Consider the following 20,391-nt stretch of genomic DNA (forward strand, 5'->3'; position numbering starts at 1 on the left):
TGAAATTTTACCTGCTCCTCAATTTAAGCCAACTTCATCCATCATGAACTCTTCCCACATCCTCCCCCCTGGACTCGGAAAAGGAAGTTCTCTTTCTTGCCTTTGAACTTCCATAACCCTTCACTTCCCTGCAAGGGTGAGAACTCCTAGGAGCCGTAGCTTCCTAATCTCTGTGACCCTGGGAACTCCCCACACAGTGCATTCCACAACTCATCCAAGTTTGATCATAAATAAATCATCTTTTCTTTCGGGTGATTTTTGGCCCAATTGATTTGTTTTGGAAACTTTGAACATGACCACCAAATGATGGTACTGGGTTGATGACAGTGCGATTTTTTTTTTTTTTTTTGAAGAAATGAGTTGCTTCTACACTGTTTATGTTCTTTATTTTACACTGTTATTCTACTGTAGAAGCAGCATTGTTAATTAGGTTAAAAGTGATTGTGCTTTTATTTTCATTTCAGATTTTTCTAAGAAACATGTCTAGAGCACTCAGTGACAACACGCATTCTTCCATCCTGGGATAACCACTTTTCAGTTTCCATTTAAAGTAGAGGGATTCAGATTTGTGCAAAAATCTATGAAACCGGCATCTCAAAAGAAATCTCCTGAAATTTTTCTATGAAAGATGGTGGGTGGTTGTGACATTAGGCTTGTGTATATTTAAGGCAATTAAGAGTAAGAGAAAATTAGGGAGAACTGCATTATTGACCTCTGTCAGTACCAGATGACATAGAGAGCTACGAGAAGGGCAGTAACGCATCATCATAAACCAGAAACAGTGTCAAGTTCCATTTGTGCCTTAACACCTTTGGTTTACCATGGAAAAGTACATTTCGGATCAAGTTTGTTTTTCTGCTATGTTCAAAGAAAATGCAGGAAACTAGCAATAGCTATATATTCATCAGACAGCTGCTGCCTTTCTAAACAAAAATAAAGGGAAGTGCTTCATAAATAAGGACAATAATCACTGTTCTGAAATTGAGGTTGAGTGTGCTTTCTTTTACTACATCTGACTGAAGGCTAACAGGATGCTGAGTAACAACAGGGGGTAACTCACATTATAAATGGCTTGGAGCAGGGACAATTACTAGTTGGGCATCACAGCCATCAAGACACCAGGGAGAGATTATCACTTACTCCTCTGCCATACGCTTATGGAAGAATTGAGCATTAAACTGATCATCCTTACATTGTATGTATTTCTGTGTTGAGGATTAGTTCATGTGTTTGACTCTTTCTTCCCTCAAGGAACTTGTGGAGTACTACAAGCACCATTCTCTTAAAGAAGGTTTCAGAACCTTGGATACAACTCTGCAGTTTCCATACAAGGAGCCAGAACATTCAGCTGGACAGAGGGCTAACAGAGCGGGCAACCGCTGTGAGTATTGTAATTCAGAATACAATTGGCTGTCACTTAAGGATTGAAGGCATGAGAACATCTTCATTCGGTATTTTGAAACGGAACCAATTAATGTGCTGATGCATTTAGCAAGGAATTTTCCTGGAGCAAAGCAAAATCAGATGGACCAACAGGTTTATGAATATGCTGAGATTTAGTTCTTTGAGCTAAATTAAAAATCATGTTTTCAGAGTTCCCATTATGGCTCAGTGGTTAACGAATCTGACTAGGAGCCATGAGGTTGTGGGTTAAAGATCCGGCGTTGCCATGAGCTGTGGTGTAGGTTGCAGACACGGCTTGGATCCTGCATGGCTGTGGCTCTGGTGTAGGCCGGTGGCTACAGCTGCGATTGGACCCCTAGCCTGGGAACCTCCACATGCCGTGGGTGCAGCCCTAGAAAAGACAGAAAGGCAAAAAAAAAAAAAAAAAAAAAAAAAAAAAATCATGTTTTCTGTTCAGAAATCCATCTGAAATGCAGGGTATGCTAATATGCAAGTTTTGTACTTTGCAGTGACTTTTATATTAGCCAAACTCTTTTTAACTGATACATTTATGGTCATAATCCAATTGGATTGACAGTATTTAAGCAAGGCTGGTGCACAGCTCTCCCATCTAACCTCCTATCCAAGTCTGCTTGGAGATACTGTTTCAATGATAACTTCCCGAACTTTGAAATAACTGAAAGTATGTTTCCTCTGACGCCAGTATTTGAAAGTGTGTATGAGCCACTCTCTTTCAGAATGAGCACCATGCCACAAATATCCACTACAGAGTAGCACATGAGCCAAAAGCTTGTTATCATTTGAGTGCGAGTTCAAGTCAAAAAACGTTTTCCTCATCATCATTTAGTGCAGGTAGTCTTCCCAGAGATGGCTGTAACATGTAAAGAGAACACTGTGATGAAAAATGCTATGAATAAAGTGTGATTTCATCCCCTTATTATAATGGCATTTTTTGTTTTTTGTTTTTAGGGCTGCACCATCGCGTATGGAAGTTCCCAGGTTAGGGGTCCAATTGGAGCTGTAGCTGCTGGCCACAGCCACAGCCACCCCAGATCCAAGCTATGTCTTCGACCTACATGACAGCTCATGGCAACACCAGATTCTCAACCTACTGAGCAAGGCCAGGGATTGAACCCATGCCCTCATAGTCTGGTTTGTTACCACTGAGCCATAATGGGACCTCTCTAAATAAAACTTCTTTAGAGGAGAAAGGAATAGTTTTATTACCCTCACAATGTTTAGCCTAAGCAAAAATGGGAATATCTAGGGGTATTTGAAGAAAAGAATTTGCATCATGTAACGTAATTTTAACTCCCCCCACCCCAAAAAGCAGAAGCTGAAAGGGAAACAAGAATCTCTCAGGGCTCTAACAACACCAGTAGAACTTCATAACACTTGCATATAAGAAAACAAACAAGTAATCTGTCACATCAACTGACAGTTGTTTTTTTTTTTTAATTTGAGTAACTTAATAGCTGTTCTCTTCACAAGGATCAGTGATAAATGAACAGGCTTGTGCAATGAGAATCGTCAGAGCACACTTACTGTTGAAACTGTAAAAACATTAAAATTTACCTTTTGGAGTTCCCGTCGTGGCTCAGTGGTTAACGAACCCAACTAGTGTCCATGAGGACGAAGGTTTGATCCCTGGCCCCACTCAGGGGGTTAAGGATCTGGCGTTGCCATGAGCTGTGGTGTAGGTCGCAGATGTGGCTTGGATCCCGAGTCACACCTGTGGCTGTGGTGTAGGCTGGCAGCTACAACTTGATTGGACCCCTGGCCTGGGAACCTCAATATGCCGTGGGTGTGGCCCTGAAAAGACCAAAAAAAAAAGCATCTATGCATCTATTTTTTGGCCCACTCTTAGCCAATTATCTTAGACTCTTACATAGGCCATAATTTTTTTAATTTTCTTTTTTTTCTGGGGGGCTGCAGCTGTAGCATATGCAAGTTCCCAAGCTTGGGGTGGAATCAGAACTGCAGTTGCTGGCCTGTGCCACAGCCACACTGGATCCTAGCCACATCTAGTGATCCATGCTGCAGCTTGCAGCAATGCCAGATCCTCAACCCACTGAGCAAGGCCAGGAATTGAACCCTCATCCTCATGGATACTAGTCAGGTTCTTAATCCACTGAACCACAGTGGGGCCTCCTCTACCAATTTCTTAAACATCTACCAAGGTTATGATGTGTTTCCCCACACGCAAAATCTAATTCTCAATTCTTTTTTTACCTCATCTTCCCAGTAGCAGCAGATAAGAAGTTGCTAGGGTTAGGGTTAGGGTTGTTGTTCATTTAGAGATCCAAGGTGAGAGGGTTTGGCAGTCAGAGAGCAGATGTCCCACGTTAGTGGGAGGCACTAACCCTCTATTTGACTGCATAGTTGTTATCCCCATGCACTTCGTCTGGGCTCCGCACACATAGGTGGCTCAGAGAATACTGTTCAACAATGAAGTTGCCTAATTTAAAATTTGTGTCTAGTGTTTAACCAGATATTGAATGCTCAAACTTGTTAGTCACTAGGAATGGAGTTACAGGCTCTTTTTCCTTTTTCAAAACACAGCCCACAGCGTGATTATGAATATCCAGGCAAGCTACAGGGAGATTGAGAGTCACCAATTCAGACATTCCAAACCCAATCTTTGGGAGAGATTCTGGCACACCCTCTTTTATAATCAAGAAGTAAAGCCCATCATCCATTTAAAACTTAGTCTTTGTTAGAGCTTGACTTTGTTCATCACTTATTCAGTCATTTCATTTCTTCAACAGATAGTAAGTTAAATACCCAACGCAGACAAGGCACTGTTCTAGGTCCTGCAGTTGAGAAGACAAAGTCCCTGCCCTTATGGAGCTTCTATTTTAATGAGAAGACTCTGGCAAGTCAGGGTTAGGATTTGGTATTTTTTAGAGGATGATCAGGCATGATCTTGCTCCTAAAGAGACCGGAAGGAAGTTAGGGCATGAGTCAGTATGTCAATCAGCAATAATTTCTTGATGGTCTACTCCTCAAGATTATTCAGTTATTACCATACAGCAAGATAAGGATCTTAGTTCAAATTTATGTTATCCCCATGTGTTATGTACTTTATGTGGACTCTGCATGAAATGAGAGGAACACTGAGATTAAATGAGATGCTGTAGATAAGGCATTTAGCAGAGTGCCAGTCCATGGCCAACACGTAATCAAAGCCATCCCCAATTCCACCACTTCCACCATGGGTGCTGCTGTTACTGCTTCTAGTAACCCCTAACAGCAAACATTTCCTTTTATTTCTAATAGTTGAATGGCTGGTTTTAAACTCAGAGCGATATACATCTTTGCTGATTCTTTAAATATACTTTACTTATTTCATATCAAGCCCTGCTTAAGGGTTAACCCTTAATGGAAACACTGCTTCTGTTTTTATGCATGTGGTGCCTCTCTGGAAGTGATAAAGAGGGAAACACTACCTATTCTGTATAGAGAGCGTGCAGGATGCCTCTAGAGTTCTTACCTCTGCTTATAGCTCTGGGGGCTGCTGCTAAACATCATCTCAAAGAAACTTTTACAAGAAGTAATACCTTGGGATATGGGGTTGGACACGGTGTGGCATCCCCATTACTTCTGAAGCAAAGGAGGAAGCAGAGCAGGCAAGCTGAAGCCCAGGACCACCCTCTGTTCAACTCCTAGAGCCTGCTACTTATTATTTTTTTCTTAAATAATATAGTCACCTTGGAAAAGAAAGTTCCAGGGCACTGTGGGACAGGTTGCTTCTGTATTAATACAAAATGTTCTCGGGCAAATTAACAACTGTTTTCAAGATTGTAAAATGTAGTACCATTATGACAGACCTACTGCATGCAATTACAGAAGTACACAGATAAAGAAATCGCTTCCAATTAAACGGGCATCCAGTGTATTGGTCAGGGAGCACACAGCGTTTCTAGGTGAGGAGCTCGTTGTAGGCGAGGCTCTTTCCGGGATCTTTGAGACTTTATTTTTGCCTTTATGATGACTGGAGTGTTTCCAAGAGTGAAGAAAAAGAGGAGAGAACAAAGAGGTCTCAGGCAGAGCAGGGAGCTGTCGTGCTTCCCATACATTGGACAGCTAAACTGCGGTGGCTCCCTGACAATGTTCTGCCCTGTTCTGTGGATCGTGTAAGAATCCCGTTCCTTGCCAAACACGGTCGCAGAAAACCTGCCTTCGGCTGCTTCGGGTGTACCCGAGGGCTCGTATATTTGAAGAGCAGGGAGCTGACTTTTGCCTTCCTCCCTCCACAATGAGCACTGAATTATTTTCAGGTCTGTTACGGAGTAACTGTCTGACCTTAGGCAAGTCACTTAGCCTGTCTGGGCCTCAGCTTTTTCATCTGATGAATAAGGAATGAGATTAGATATTTTATTATCTTCTTTTAAAAACAGCATCCTAGGTCTCTTTCTTTGTGTGCATGAGAGGAGGAGGTAAGGTAGAATGGCAATCACCTGTTACACTCGGAAGAGTTGCATGATGAGCTGTTTCCCCTTGATAGACCTCAAGCATTTTCCCAAGTAAATACAGTGGAGAATTAGTGGGACCACAGAGTTGGCTAATGTTTTTACAAATGGTGGTTATCACTGTATTTACGTAATCGCAAGTATCTTCTCACAACTTATTATGAAAGGGAAATGGAAACACCTTAATCCAGAGATCCAAAGTAACATCACCAGTAGTGGGTCAACTTGGTATCACGTACCTGCTAATGTGATGCTCTGAGAAGGACAGACCAACACTTTGGGGGTATCCCTGCCCCCAGGGCACACAGTTTGAACCTAATCATGAGGAAACCACAGATAAACTCTAACTGAAAGTCATTCTACAAAATAACTGGCCTATACGCTTTCAGGAATGTCAGTGTCACGCAAGACAAAGACTGAGGAATTATTTCAGATTGAAGGAAACCAAAGCGACATGACAGCTACAAGCAACATGGGATCCTGGATTGAACCCTGGACCCCCAATTTTTTTTTTTTTTCTGTAAAGGACATACATTGGACAGCTAACACATTTTGAATAGGTTTCTAAACTAAGAGTATTACTTGTTTTTGATAATTGTACTGTGATTTTATAAAGAAAGAAAATACCTTTGTGTTTTGGAAGCGCACACCAAAATGTTTAGAGAAAAAGGGCATTTTATCTGCAGCATATTCTAAAATAGTTCAGGAAAAATAGAGATTAATAAAGCAAACTGTAAAATATTAACACTTGAGTTTGAGTGAAAAGTATATAGGAGTTTTTTGTACTATTTTTATTATATACATTTTTTTAAAATTATTTCCTCAATACAATTTTTTTCTACTGTACAGCATGGTGACCCAGTTGCACATACAGGTACACATCCTTTTTTCTCCCATTATTATGTTCCCTCATAAGTGGCTAGACAGTTCCCAGTGCTACACAGCAGGATCTCATTGCTAATCCATTCCAAAGGCAATAGTTTGTATCTGTGAACCCCAAGCTCCCCAACCACCCCACTCCCTCCCCCTCGGCAACCACAAGTCTATTCTGCAAGTCCATGATTTTCTTTTCTGTGGAAAGGTTCATTTGTGCCATATATTAGATTCTACATGTAAGTGATATGGTATTTGTCCTTCTGACTTACTTCACTCTCTTTAATTTTTTATTAAAGTGTAGTTGATTTACAACGTTCTACCAACGTCTGCTGTATGGAAAAGTGACCACTGCTACATATACATTCTTTTTTTATACCATCTTCCATCATGTTCTAACCTAAGAGACTGGACGCTAAATAGCTCCCGGTGCTGTACAGTAGGACCTCATTGTTTTGTCCTATTCTTGCTATTAAGTCCAAATTATTCCAGAAGTAAAAAGTTTTAAAACTTAGAGATGACCCCGTTAGCTGAAGAGGACTAACAGAACTGGAACAAAGTGGCAGCACAGGATTTCCTCCACTTGATCCAGGGGGAGAGGGAGCTTGGTGCACTGATTTTAGCGGATTTGGGATACTGAGTAGGTCACATTTGAAACCATGTCTTCCTCACCTGTGACCTCACTGTATCTGCTTATTCATTCATTCTTTTATTCAACAAACACTTAAACACTTAGTATGTGCCAGGCCCTGTTCTAAATCTAGATGCTAGTTGTAACAGTGAATACCATGGACAGGAACAAACATAAAACAACTTCATAAATAATTACACATTTTGCCAAGTCTTGTGAAGCCGAAGCACAAGTGAAAGGGTGCAACAAGAGGGGCTGTTTAACCTAGAGGGTCAGGGAAGGACGTCTTGAAGTGGTGTCTGGGTGAAATTAAAGGATCTACTTTGGTTGACGGATTGGCAGGGTGTGAGCTAGGGGTGGGTAGGGAAACTCCACTATGAAGAAGCAGCTCATATGAAGGAGCTTTAGCAGGATTTAACTTTGCATGTTTTAGGAATTAGGAGGGGGTCAAGTGTGTGAAGCAGTGAGTGGATTCTAAGATCTACAGTTGGAATGTACTGAAACTTTATAATAACAGAAAATGATATGAACAGACATTGTTTTAAGAGCTCACTGCCTCCTCTGTGAGAGAGGCTTAGAGGGAGGTGTGGACGGAAGAGGGATGAGTTAGGAAACTACTGCAGATGTGAATGGGAAGCACGATGGTGGTTCGGACAAAAGCTGAACAGAGACAGTGGAACAGGACAGTTGAGCAGATTTGGATTTCATCTGGAGGTTGAGCCGACTGGATAAAGGAAAAGGAACTGAGGTAGAAGAATACACAAGTACTGGCCTTAGAGGACTGCCCAGTAGTCACCCCACTGACCTGGAAACAGAAGTGATATAACATGTATACAGGAGAAGATAACACGTTAGGTTTTGTGCCCATTCTTAGTACCTATGCACACTCGATGTTTCAGCAGGCAGTTGACACTAAGAAGAGTGGTTGGGGTTGAAGATAGTTTTATGAATCATTTACACTTTATTTCATAGTTTTCAAGACTACAGTCTGATTTATATCTTGATCTAACAACTTCTGGTGTCTTGTTCCCTGAAGCCTTAGGAACCAGGCCCCTTTGCTTCTCATTCTCAAATTGCACTCTGCCCAGGGCCTTTCATGAAGCAGGTGCTCAGAGGAGTTAAGTGAATGAAGTCAGAGCCCAAGGTCCATGCGCGACATTCAAGTGTTACATGTAGTTGCTATTTTAAAAAGCATGGAAAGATGGGTGGGCTCGAAACGTACTATCGTTCAGCGTGATCCTTTTGATGTGATGACAACTATTATAGGAATTCTTCTAATACTGACAAAGGCGATGGGTCCTGGGTCAGCGGGACCATAAAAATGCCCTTATAGGGAAGAGTCAAAGCCAGAGCCAGAAAAAACCTGGGCTGTATCTCCCCGGTGTGGTCTCTTTGACACAGGTACCCCCGTTATTCCCTCTGCCATCTGGCAGTATGCTTAAGCTTCATTTTAGCCAGTGTTTAGAAACTTGGAAATTGTATCATTCATATTTATTTAACTCAACGTAACATAAGTTTCTTCTTCCTGATCATTCTTGAAACATCCTGTTAATGCCTTAACCTTTACCACTATTTATTAGCTTTGGCACAGTGTAACAGTGGATAATATTTATTATCTCCTTCATACAAATTCCTCAAACATCCACTTAGTTTTTTACTTTGTCTTTGTAATTCAACATACCCATATTTATCTACTCTTCTTTTCTGATCTCCTAACTTTACCCTCAGCCTTTTGTCATCTTTTCCCCTGGTCATTTGGCATTTGGGTTTGATTTAATCTAATTTTATTCTGGTAATTTAAATATCTGTTTTAATTCCATTGCAATAGCTTCCTAGAACTGCCGTAAAAATGACTGCCAATGGAGGGGCTTAAAACAACAGAAATTTACTTTCTTGTGGTTCTGGAGGCCCGAAGTCTGCCATCAGTGTTGGCAGGGTTGTTTCTACTGGAGGCTCAGAGCGAGAATCCACCCCGGCCTCTCTTCTAGTTCCTGGGTGGCTGGTGGCAATCCTTGGTGTCCCTTGGCTTACAGACTCATCGCTCCAATCTCTGCCTTGTCTTCATGTCACCTCCTCCTCTGTGTGTTATTTCCCCTTTTATAACGACACTTGTCATTTTATTTAGAGTCCACCCTAATATAGGATGATGTCATCTTGAGATCTTTCACTTATATCTGCAAAGACCCACTTTCCAAATAAGATCAGCTTCCCAGGTTCTAGGCAGACACATCTTTGGGAAGGTGAGGCACCATTCAACCCACTCTAATCTCATAGTACTAATTTTAATTTTTTTCAAAATTTTCCATCCTTATTTATTTTTTATTGGCGTTCTAAGAGGACTTTGTGTCACTGGGGTAGACAGCAAGTCAATGGATGGGGAGTTGCAGGGGAAACATCACGTTAATACAGTGAACTATTTTCCAATGGCTCGTACCTTTCCTGCAGCCTAAAGCACTGTCTTCCTGAGCAGAAGCACTTCTGACCAATGAAAGAAAAACCTACCCAACCAATTGTCTGAAACACAATATAACATATTTGATATAGAGTATGAACCTAGTGATTCTGTCTGATAGTCAATAATTTGATGATTAACAGACCACCATATTTTTCAGACCCCTTTCACATAAATTAATGTCTCCAACGGAGTGCTTCTTCATGAACCCCCAGCCCCTTGAGAAGCATCATGAAAGGTTTCATTTGTTGAACAGATGAGCTAGAATTGCTGCTTGTATGATACAGGAAAGTAACAAATGTGCCTAGAGTTTCCCTAGTTTATTTCCTCCCGCAACAAGCCTCATGGGGTGTTAAGCTCACCTTACGAGCCTTAAGTTACTTAGAACAATGTCTGGCACGTGGGACGTGCTCGATGCTCTTTTCTAGGGGCTTAGATGGGTCCAACCCACTGCTGACATTGTTATCTTCTTTTCCTCAGGATGTCATGTCCACAGAATTTACAGTTCTTGGGCATGATCGACTGCGGCTGCACATCTTCATTATCAGGTCATGCTGGGCTTCCTGTTATATTTACCTTCCTCAGGAGCTTTATGACTCAAAATGCTGCTATAAGGCATTTTTACCCTGAACCTGATAGCTTTGACAATTAGCAGCCAGTATCCAGGGTCCCTTCAGAGGTATAATACCTGCAGATCAAAATTCTACAGATTCAAGTAACCTCACTCAAACCTTTTTTTAATATTTCAGAGCTCAAAAAGTAGTCCTTATGTTTTGATAGTTCTTACTTTGTATACGATTCTTTCTCATAAACCTTATTTTCTGAATTAAAAACTGATCTCTATATGTGTCATGTTCCCTAATTGGACACAGTACCCTCGTGTGGCAACCCTGATCCAAGGCTTTGGTTTTTCTAGTCTCTCTTGCCTATAAAACAGAAGTTTATCTAAATTGAGAGGGATTCCTTTTTTTTTTTTTTTTTTCCTTGCTAAAATTTGGATCAGGCTCTAGCTTTGATGAACAATGCTGAGAGCTCTTTTTTCATCATCTAGACCGCTGATATGCAGCTTGAATTCCACATGTACACAAGATAGCAGTCTTAACTCTGCACCTCTCGTCTCTCCTGATAGCGTGAGAACTTGAGTACAGACTCAGCGAGAGCTCCTTCATTCACTGTTTTATGTATTCAAAGTGTTTGAGCATCTACTTGTACCAAACACTTGATCACACTTACCTCTTCAGTGTTACCTACAGTTTAGCTTAATGGCTCAGCAACAGCCGGGAATGCAGGGGCGGATCTTGTATCAAGGCACCTGAGACTTAGCTCTCCCATCGGCCCTGGGAGAGGCTTCTTCGAACAAGGACCTTCTGTGACATTCCTGAGAGGTCATCCTCAGGCTTGGCTTGGCACTCAAGCGACTTTAAGTCCATGGCCACACAAAAGCACTCCATTTACTTTTTGAACACAATTTTAAAAAGAATTCGTATCTTGGTCCAGAACTTTGCCTTATTGTCGTTGTTTACCATCATCAGTTCATCTCTTCAAAGCTTCTCCAAGTTAAATATACTTTATATGCTCTATCATGATAACCCTTCATCTGATGTGCATCTGCCCCTTCCCCACTGCATTTCTTTTTCAATAAACTACTCAGATTAAGCAGTCCCTTCTCATATACATGGTTGCCTCATCTGTCACCATGCTGGCCTCTGTGCCATGAAGTCACTCCAGTTTGTCAGCACTGACCACAAACATTTCAAAATTGCCTGACTTCTCATTCAGACCTTTCTCTATTCAAAGCTCATTCGTTCTGTTCGATCTTCCCCAATTCATTTTCCCTCTTTTTCTTCAGCCCTCTTCCTCACAAGACACCTTTCCTCATGTCTTTAGTTATTACATCCTCAGTAGTAACTTCTCCACAGGGCCCCACATTCATTCACTCAACAGCTCTTTATTGAGAGCCTACTTCGAGGCAAGCACTGTTCAAATTGCCAGGAATTCGCAACAGTGGGGTCGGGGGGGAGACAAGTTTCTGCCCTTGTGGAACGTACATTGTTGTGGGGAAGGCAGATAGCAGATAAAAAATAAATTATATAGTATTAGAAGTTGGTGAGTGCTCTGGAGAAAAAATAATTTAACAACATAATGGCACTCCGGAGGGCTGGGGATGGTTTATGACTTTAACTGGGCTGGTGAGGAGATGAACAATACTAGAGATTCATTTTTCCACCTTTTGGTGGCTTAATAGAGAGCTAGTTCAGCAATTTTGAGTTTTGCCAACAGAAGCTCCCCTTTCTAACAAGGCCATATGTATGACCAGTGTCTCGGTCTGTCTGGGCTGCCATAACAAAACCACAGACTGAGTGTCTTATAAACATGGAAATGTATGCCTCACAGTTCTGGAGGTTGGGGAGCCTATGGTCAAGGGCTAGCAGATTTGGTATCTGGTAAGAGCCTGTGTTCTGGGTCACAGGAGACACCATGTGTCCTCACGTGGAAGAAAAGGGCTAGGAAGCTCTACGGGATGGCTTTTATAAGAGTGAGTTTATAACCCCATCCACGTGGGCTTCATTGTCATGACCCAAGCACCTTCCAAAAGCCACACTTCTTAATACTATCACATTAGGCATAAGGTTTCAGCATATGAATTTGGGGAAGGCAAGGGGGACATAAATATTCAGTCCATAGCAAACAGGGGGTTTTATCATTATAAATGTACACAAATACCTTATTCATCTGAAGATCAGGTGACTCAGTCTTTGACCTTGGCATGTACAGAGTATTCCCGGCCAACCTAGCAGCAGGACAGTGGGAGTCTGGGGGATTGAGTGCCCTCTACCTACTGACTTACTTTGATATTACCCCTCCACCCCATATAAACCCTGCTTTCTCTCTGCACCATATGGCACTAGTCATGTGTCCATGGCTCTTTTACGGGGCATCAGAGTAGGCCTCACTGTGAAGGTAACACTTAAGATTCAAGGAAGTAAGAGCAGGAAAGTGCAGTGCAAAGGAAGCTGTGTATATGTATGTGTGTATACACATATATACGTGCAGTGCAAAGGAAGCTGTGTATATGTATGTGTGTATACACACACTCATATATAGGTGCAGTGCAAAGGAAGCCATGCATATGTATGCGTGCATATACACACCCATATATACATATACATACATGCATGCAGTGTGGCCAGAGCAAAAGAAGAGTAAGAGCAGCAGAGATGGAATCATTATGTGAGGCTTTACAGGACTTTAGCTTTTACTCTGGAAGAAATGGGAAGCCACTGGAAGGATTTAAGCAAAGGAGAGACATGCCAGAGTTTCACAGGATTGTTCTAGCTTCTGTGAAGAAACAGAAGACCAGCTAGGAGGCTCACAGGCAAACCAGGTGAGAGGTGGGAGTGGCCCGGACCAACATGTGGCCAGATAGGGGATATATTATGAAGGTGATCCGACAGGCCATTCTGATCTATCAAATATGAGACAGAACAGCAAGAGAAGATTCAAGGATGACTATAAGGTGTTTGGCCCGAGCAACTTGAAGATTGAAGATTTTTTGTGGGGGGGGGGAGACAGGCTCAAATGGAGCTCAGAAGTCTAGTCATAGCACTCTCTATTCAAAATGACTACTTTCCACGTCTCTGTATCATCTCTAACGTATTTGTCTCTTTACTAATCTGTAAGTGCCTTTGAAGGCTGATGCTCTGTCTCATTTGTTATATCTCCAGTAGCATCTTAGCACAGTACTTGGTACATTGTTAGTTATTTAATAAACATCTGCCAATTATTTGTAAAGAGTAAGGATTTAGGAAGACATAGGCAGAACATTCTTCAACATAAATCACACCAATATCTTTTGGGATTCACGTCCTGGAGTAATGGACATAAAAACAAAAAAACCAAATGAGACCTAATTAAACTAAAAAGTTTTTGCACACCAAAGGAAACCACAAACAAGACCGCCTACAGAATGGGAGAAAATTTTTGCAGACAATGCAACCAACAAGAAATTAATCTCAAAAATATATAAACAGCTCATACAGTTTAGTGTCAAAAAACCACCCAAAAGATAGGCGGAAGATCTAAATAGACATTTCTCCAAAGATGACATACAGCTAGCCAACAAGTACAGGAAAAGATACTCAGTATCACTAATTATTAGAGAAATGCAAATCAAAATTAAAGTATCACCTCACATTGGTCAGATGACCATCATTAAAATGGCTACAAATAATAAATGCTGGGGAACAGGGAACCCTCCCCTACACTGTTAGTGGGAATGTTATTTGGCAGAGACACTATGGAGAAAAGTATGGAGGTTCTTTTAAATATTAAGAATAGAGCTGCCATATGATCCTGCAGTCCCGCCCCTGGGCATGAATCCAGAGAAAAGTGTAATTAGAAAGGTACGGACACTATTGTAGCGCTATTTACAATAGCCAAGACATGGAAGCAACCTAAATGTCCATAGACAGATGAATGGATAAGGAAGGTGTGGTACATATATACAACAGAATACTACTCGGCCATAAAAAAGAATGAAACAATGCTATTTGCAGCAACATGGATGAACCTAGAGATCATTTTACCAAGTGAAGTGAGTCAGAGAAAGACAACATAACATTTACCTGTGGAAACTTAAAAAATAATACCAATGAACTTTACACAAAACAGAAATAGACCCACAGACACAGAAAATAAACTTACAGTTACCAAAGGGGAAAGGGGGGAGGAATAAATGAGGAGTATGGGATTAACAAATACATACTACTGTATATAAAATAGATAACCAACATGGACCTACTGTTTAGCACAGGGAGCTACTCAATATTCTGTAATAACCTACATGGGAAAGGAATCTGAAAAAGAATGGTTATGTGTATAACTGAATTGCTTTCCCATGTACCCTAACACAACATGGTGCATCAACTATACTCCAAAAGCAACAAAAGAGAGTATGGATTTAGCATCAAGTTCACATCTTGATAAACTACATGCCTATAAATAATCTTAAATCCCTTGAAATGTCAAATGATCTAAGTTTCCATAACAATAAGCCCTTATACTCATTCTTTGCTGGTTAATGGCTTTATATATTTAGACTGTGCAGTACTGAATACAAAGTAGCTATTTATTTTTTTACAATGACTAAGTTTTCCTTGTCCTATCTTTGAATTTTTATTTAAAAGAGATTTATCCATTCACCAGATGTCAGCATTCAATTAAATATAACCAATTTGAATTATTTGTAGTTTTTTGAGTGACAGTATATAAAATACACAATAAACACTATATATTTGAGGGAAATGGGTGAGCAGGTATTTGATAACTATGTGAGTGTTGCCGGGAGTCTTAAGAAGAAGACAGGGCTCAGTTCTAATATAAAACCAGGTTAAGGATCGCAGATTTAAACTAAAGGTTCATTAAATCCTCAGCAAGTTCTCCCCTTCGAGGCCATCTGAAGACAACTGTGGAAAAAAGAACCTCCTGGAACCCCCATCAAAGTGTCCCACATGGGAACACAGTTGTTCATGAAAACCTTTAGGCCACTGCTGGGCCGAGGACTCACAGGAATCCCTGTGTTGATGATGCTACCGCTGGTCCAACGGCGTGATATTTTTACTGACAGCTTTTTGTTACATTAATGAGTATGAACACATGCGGCTGCTCCAACTTAAAGCTGAACACATGTCTATCCCAGAGAATAATTAACAAATGCTTATTAGCATCATGTTCAGTTATACACAAAATGGAAAATTAAGTATTAGGGCAAAAAAAAAAAAAATGCTTTGTCATTTGATAACCAGTACCTTAAGGAAAAGTGTTGATTCGGTTTGGTCTCTGCGGTGTGCAGATTTCAAATGCTACTGAAAATTGAGTGGATTTTCATTTGCTCACGAACATGAATAGCCTAATCAAGGCAGAGCAAAATACTTTAAAGCAATGCTTAGTGAGCCTTGACAACACAAGTACAGGCATCAGATATCAATTCACTAGTACTTTTTCATTCTACTCTGAACCCTGTTTCTCTTTTTATTGCTGTGCTTCTGTGGCTCTGCCTTCTCAGTCAAGTCCCTATACTGAAAAATATTCACTAATGATTTGCCAATCAATTTATTAGGGCTATGCTGACAGCTTCTGTTTCAATTAGAGATTCTTAGTCCTTCAGCCTTTAACTAGGAAAAGTTAATGCCATGTGACTGTACTTTTGACAGTTCCCCAATGAGAAATACTAAGTCACTCAACTGTGAGCCCCTCACTGGCTAGTGTTCCATGAACATCAGTCCATCGGAGGGCCAGGTGTCACGTGAAAATAATCAGAGACCTACCTGAGGGTGATGGTCTCTCTGAGCAAGGGCTCCTTTGTGCTAATAAGGAGTTGAAAGCGTTTGGGGAAGGAGGAACGTTGGATCCTTAATGAAAGCATGCAGTTTGCAAATGATTACTTCCATGAAAACAGTCTCGGCATAAATTTAATCTTGTCTCAGTGGATATAGACATGAATCAAAGTTCTTTCTTTCAGGAAGCTTCCTGGAATACTGTGAGGTACTAGCAAGCAGGCTACCTGTGATATCAGGCGGTGAAGTGAGTGTTAGGCCAGGAAATGACAGGGACAGGAGATAATCATCCCTCTGCATCCCCATGGGGATGTCACTGCTACTGCTCCCCTCCATGACACGCACCTACCAACAGTCCATCCTGGCAGAGGAAGAGGAAGAAAACATGTATCTGCCTGTGTGTAAAAGTAGGTGGGTATCTTCTCAGTGTGGACATAAACATGTGGTAGCCCTTAAACTACCTGGCAAAATATTCCCACTAGATGCCTTATTCGGACACTGCTTCCATCTAGATTTAAATCCACGCTTTCCTAGGGAAACGTGTTATTTGATACGCTTGCCTCCACAGGTGCCAGGCGTTCAAATGCTATTTTGCCACCTTCCAGGAATTAAGGACCCAAAGGCAGTGAAAATTGATGTGTAGAAAAACTGACAACAGTAAGTCATGCCACACTGTGTAGAAAAGTAGAAGTATCTCCACCAAGCCTTAAAAAGTTTGCCTGAGAGCTGTGGACAGGGCGACAAGAGTGCAAGATTCAGAAGATTCCTCAGGCATAGAGTGTGGTTCATGTCATGAGACCCACAGTATTTAACAGCTGTTCAGCATCTCAGAAAAAAAGGAAAAAAATTAAGAGTTATCGTAGGAATATCATTGATAGATTATGCCTCTCAGGGATCCCAGGGAATAAAACTTGAATGTGTTTCACTCTCTCTCCTTTGTGCTGGAAGTCTTTTTGAGCAGTTAAGTGAGCAAAAAAGATGAGCTAAATGAAGAAGAGGAGGAGCCATCAAGAGCTTGCAGAACTAAATACCCTGCTGAGATACTTGTCCATTCAGCAGCTTTGGCTGTAAGCTTCTTAGCACTGGGCCTGATCCCATGGGGATGCAGAAGCAGCGTAAGAGCTGGCCCCTGGCTCTCCTGAATCAATGGCTAACTGGAGACACAACACAGGAGCTCATTCGGTAATTAAGCAGCAGGGCCAGGGAGGCCATGATGGAAGTGCCCAACAGGTGATGGCTAGAAAGGACAGCGAGGCAGCAGAGTGTCATCAGCATTGGTCAGGGAAGGCACGTGAAAGGGCCCAAGCCGAGCTCTGAAGGACGTTAAGTTTAGCAGAAGCAAGGTGAAGGAGCAGCATTCCAGAACAAGCACAAGTTTTCAGTTGAAACTGAAGCTGAGGGTGTGTGTGCTGGGGTCACTAATTAGGAAGCTGGTCCAGATGAAAAGGATTCATGTGGGAAAATGATTTGGTTAGAAAAACATGATATAGCCAGACTACAGATGCCCTGGCATTCAGGTCAAGAGTCTGGACTTTATACTTTAGGAAAAGGATTGAGTCGGTTTATGGTGAATAGCTGAGCGGTGGTATTTAGAATCGAAGGGAAAGAAAATCGAGTCTAAGACCACCAGTTGGGAGGCAGTCGTTTTAATTTAGAAATGCTATCAGGAGTTCCCATCGTGGCTCACTGGTTAACAAATCCGACTAAGAACCATGAGGTTGCAGGTTCGGTCCCTGCCCTTGCTCAGTGGGTTAATGATCCGGCGTTGCCGTGAGCTGTGGTGTAGGTCGCAGATGCGGCTCGGATCCTGCGTTGCTGTGGCTCTGGCGTAGGCTGGGAACCTCCATATGCCGTAGGAGCGGCCCAAAGAAATAGCAAAAAGACAAAAAAGAAAAGAAAAAAAAAAAAAAAAGAAAGAAATGCTATCAGTATCCGAATGGGGATGGTGAAACTGAGAATTCGGTGAAAGGATAACTTATTTCAGGGGAAGAAAACAGTGAACAGAGAACTAAACAGCATATTGACCTTCCAAGGATAGTTTGCCAAAGGAACACAGGAGTTATTAAAAAAATAACACAAATACTAGGAAGCTGCTAGATTACAAGGAGGAAGATGATGAGTTTGGTTTCAGACAAGCGAAATTGGAGAGGTAATGGTTGTACCTCCTGGCAGTGTCATTAAAATCTGTAAAATCAGACTGGAATTCAGGTGAGGAGCCAAGGCATATCCAAGAAGAAATTCCATTCACTGGGGGAAAAAATAGAGTGAAACCAGCAGGGGAAGCCAAGGCTGGAATAGCTACCCTTTAGCTATTTGTTTTTTGTTTTGTTTTTTTCCCTTGTTTAAGGCCACACCTGCAGCATGTGGAAGTTCCCAGGCTAGGGGTCAAATCAGCGGCAGCTGGCAGCCTATACCACAGCCATAGAAATGCCAACACCAGATCTGAGCCACATCAGCAACCTACACCACAGCTCACGGCAATGTGGCATCCTTAACCCACTGAGCAAGGCCAGGGATCGAATCTGCATCCTCATGGATCCTAGTCAGGTTATTAATCTGCTGAGCCACAGTGGGAACTCCCCAGATGATAATTTTTAGATAAGATTTAAGATGATTCTAATTATAGGTACTTGGCATGAATGCAAATGCTTGCAAAGCTTCTGGGGTTGGGGAGGGGTGCAGGCTGATGTTATGTATTGGAAACAGGGATTCGGGCCCTTTGGTGAGGCATCACCCATATTCAGGAGTGTTAGATATTTTAAGGTTAAAGTTATCTGATCAAACTATTTTTGAGATTTAAATAGCATTTAATTGTTTTCATTGATTTATTTCCTTCTAGAGCAAACTTATCTTTTGTTATAATTCAAGATGACTTTTGAATTGCCTTCATTAGAAGTTTTTTGGGAAATCGGTTTGAAATGCAGTCTTCTTTTATTACTTTATGGATAAGAAGAGAATCAAGGCTGGACACTTAGAACAGTCTCCTTATTACGCAGAAGCAACATTCAGAATGAGGCATTCTAATTTAAGTTCCCACACACGTGGGACAGGAACCTTGGCACCAGATTTTCTGCCAATAGTACAGTCAGGGTGCCATTTTTCTCATTAGAGATGGCGCCCCCTCTCTAATAGTGGGTATAACGGGATCTCAAGGAAAATAAAACCAGCTGCACTGCATGGCAGGTGGTGCGTTGTAAAAGTTGTAAAATTAATTGTAATAGCATATGGCCACTGCATTTTAAAATAAAGTGTAACTGAGAACATGCAAAGGATTAAAAAGGAACCTTGATTTTCAACAAGGGCACATATACTTCAGGGTAGGTTAAAAGTAACTATGTGAGGCCCTTCGTGAGCAAAATGTCATGAATGCATCAGTGTATATATGGGGGCTCCAGGAACAACCCTTTCCAGTTCCTTCACCCAGGCTATTTGGTTGGTATCTGAGAATCCCCTTAATGAGCAACTGCTATTCCTAGCATCTCTAGAACTCCTTTCTGACCAGAGTATTCACGCTGGAAAAGTCCTATGTGTCTCAAATCAGGCAGTGACCCGAAAAGAGGCAAACTACATTGGAAGGTTATACAGACTCATTCCAGTTTGCCTTCTCCTCATCCCTGGTTACAGAAAGGTTTCTGTTACTGTTTAGATTAAGCCCAGCTACAAGCAACAGAAATCCCAAAACCACTGGCTTAAACCGGATTGACATTTCTCCCTTTATCTCCTAAAGACCTGGATGTAGTCAGCCCAGGGCTATGGAACAGGACAGGTTCTCGGCTCCATCCAGTTTTCAGTAACCCAGTCTCCTTCAGGCTCATCCCTAAGGTGAGGTCTGCCTTCGCATGAACCAGGACGGCAGCTGAGAATAAAGAACCAAAAGGAAGGGTGAAGGCGGGTGCCCGCTGTCTTCCCAGGAAAAGGGTTCAGAGGTTGCCTTACAATCCTTTTGCTTATATCCCAGGAGCAAGAACTTGGTCTTCCTTCTGGGCAAACATAGCCCAACTAAGAAGTGCATTGGTGGAAAAGTATCGGGAGGAAGTTTATAACCACACCTCTTTCTCACTACGATGGCACTGTGGTCTTTGAAGGGAGTTTTGTTTTTTGTCTTTTTAGGGCCACACCTTGGCATGTGGAAATTCCCAGGCTAGGAGTCAAGTCAGAGCTACCGCCCCCAGCCTATGCCACAGCAGTGTGGGATCCAAGCCATACCTGTGACCTACACCACAG

General features: G+C 41.7%; 1 protein-coding gene across 1 annotated transcript in view; it reads left to right on the forward strand.

Moving 5' to 3' along the window:
* VAV3 (vav guanine nucleotide exchange factor 3) overlaps nt 1–20,391 on the forward strand; it is a 377,763-nt gene that overhangs the window by 350,972 nt on the left and 6,400 nt on the right. Inside the window, 1 exon segment of the mRNA XM_021090110.1 lies at nt 1,252–1,381. Coding sequence (XP_020945769.1) covers nt 1,252–1,381 — 130 coding nt within the window.

This window comes from Sus scrofa, chromosome 4 (genome assembly GCF_000003025.6).
Source record: "Sus scrofa isolate TJ Tabasco breed Duroc chromosome 4, Sscrofa11.1, whole genome shotgun sequence".
Lineage (NCBI taxonomy): Eukaryota > Metazoa > Chordata > Mammalia > Artiodactyla > Suidae > Sus > Sus scrofa.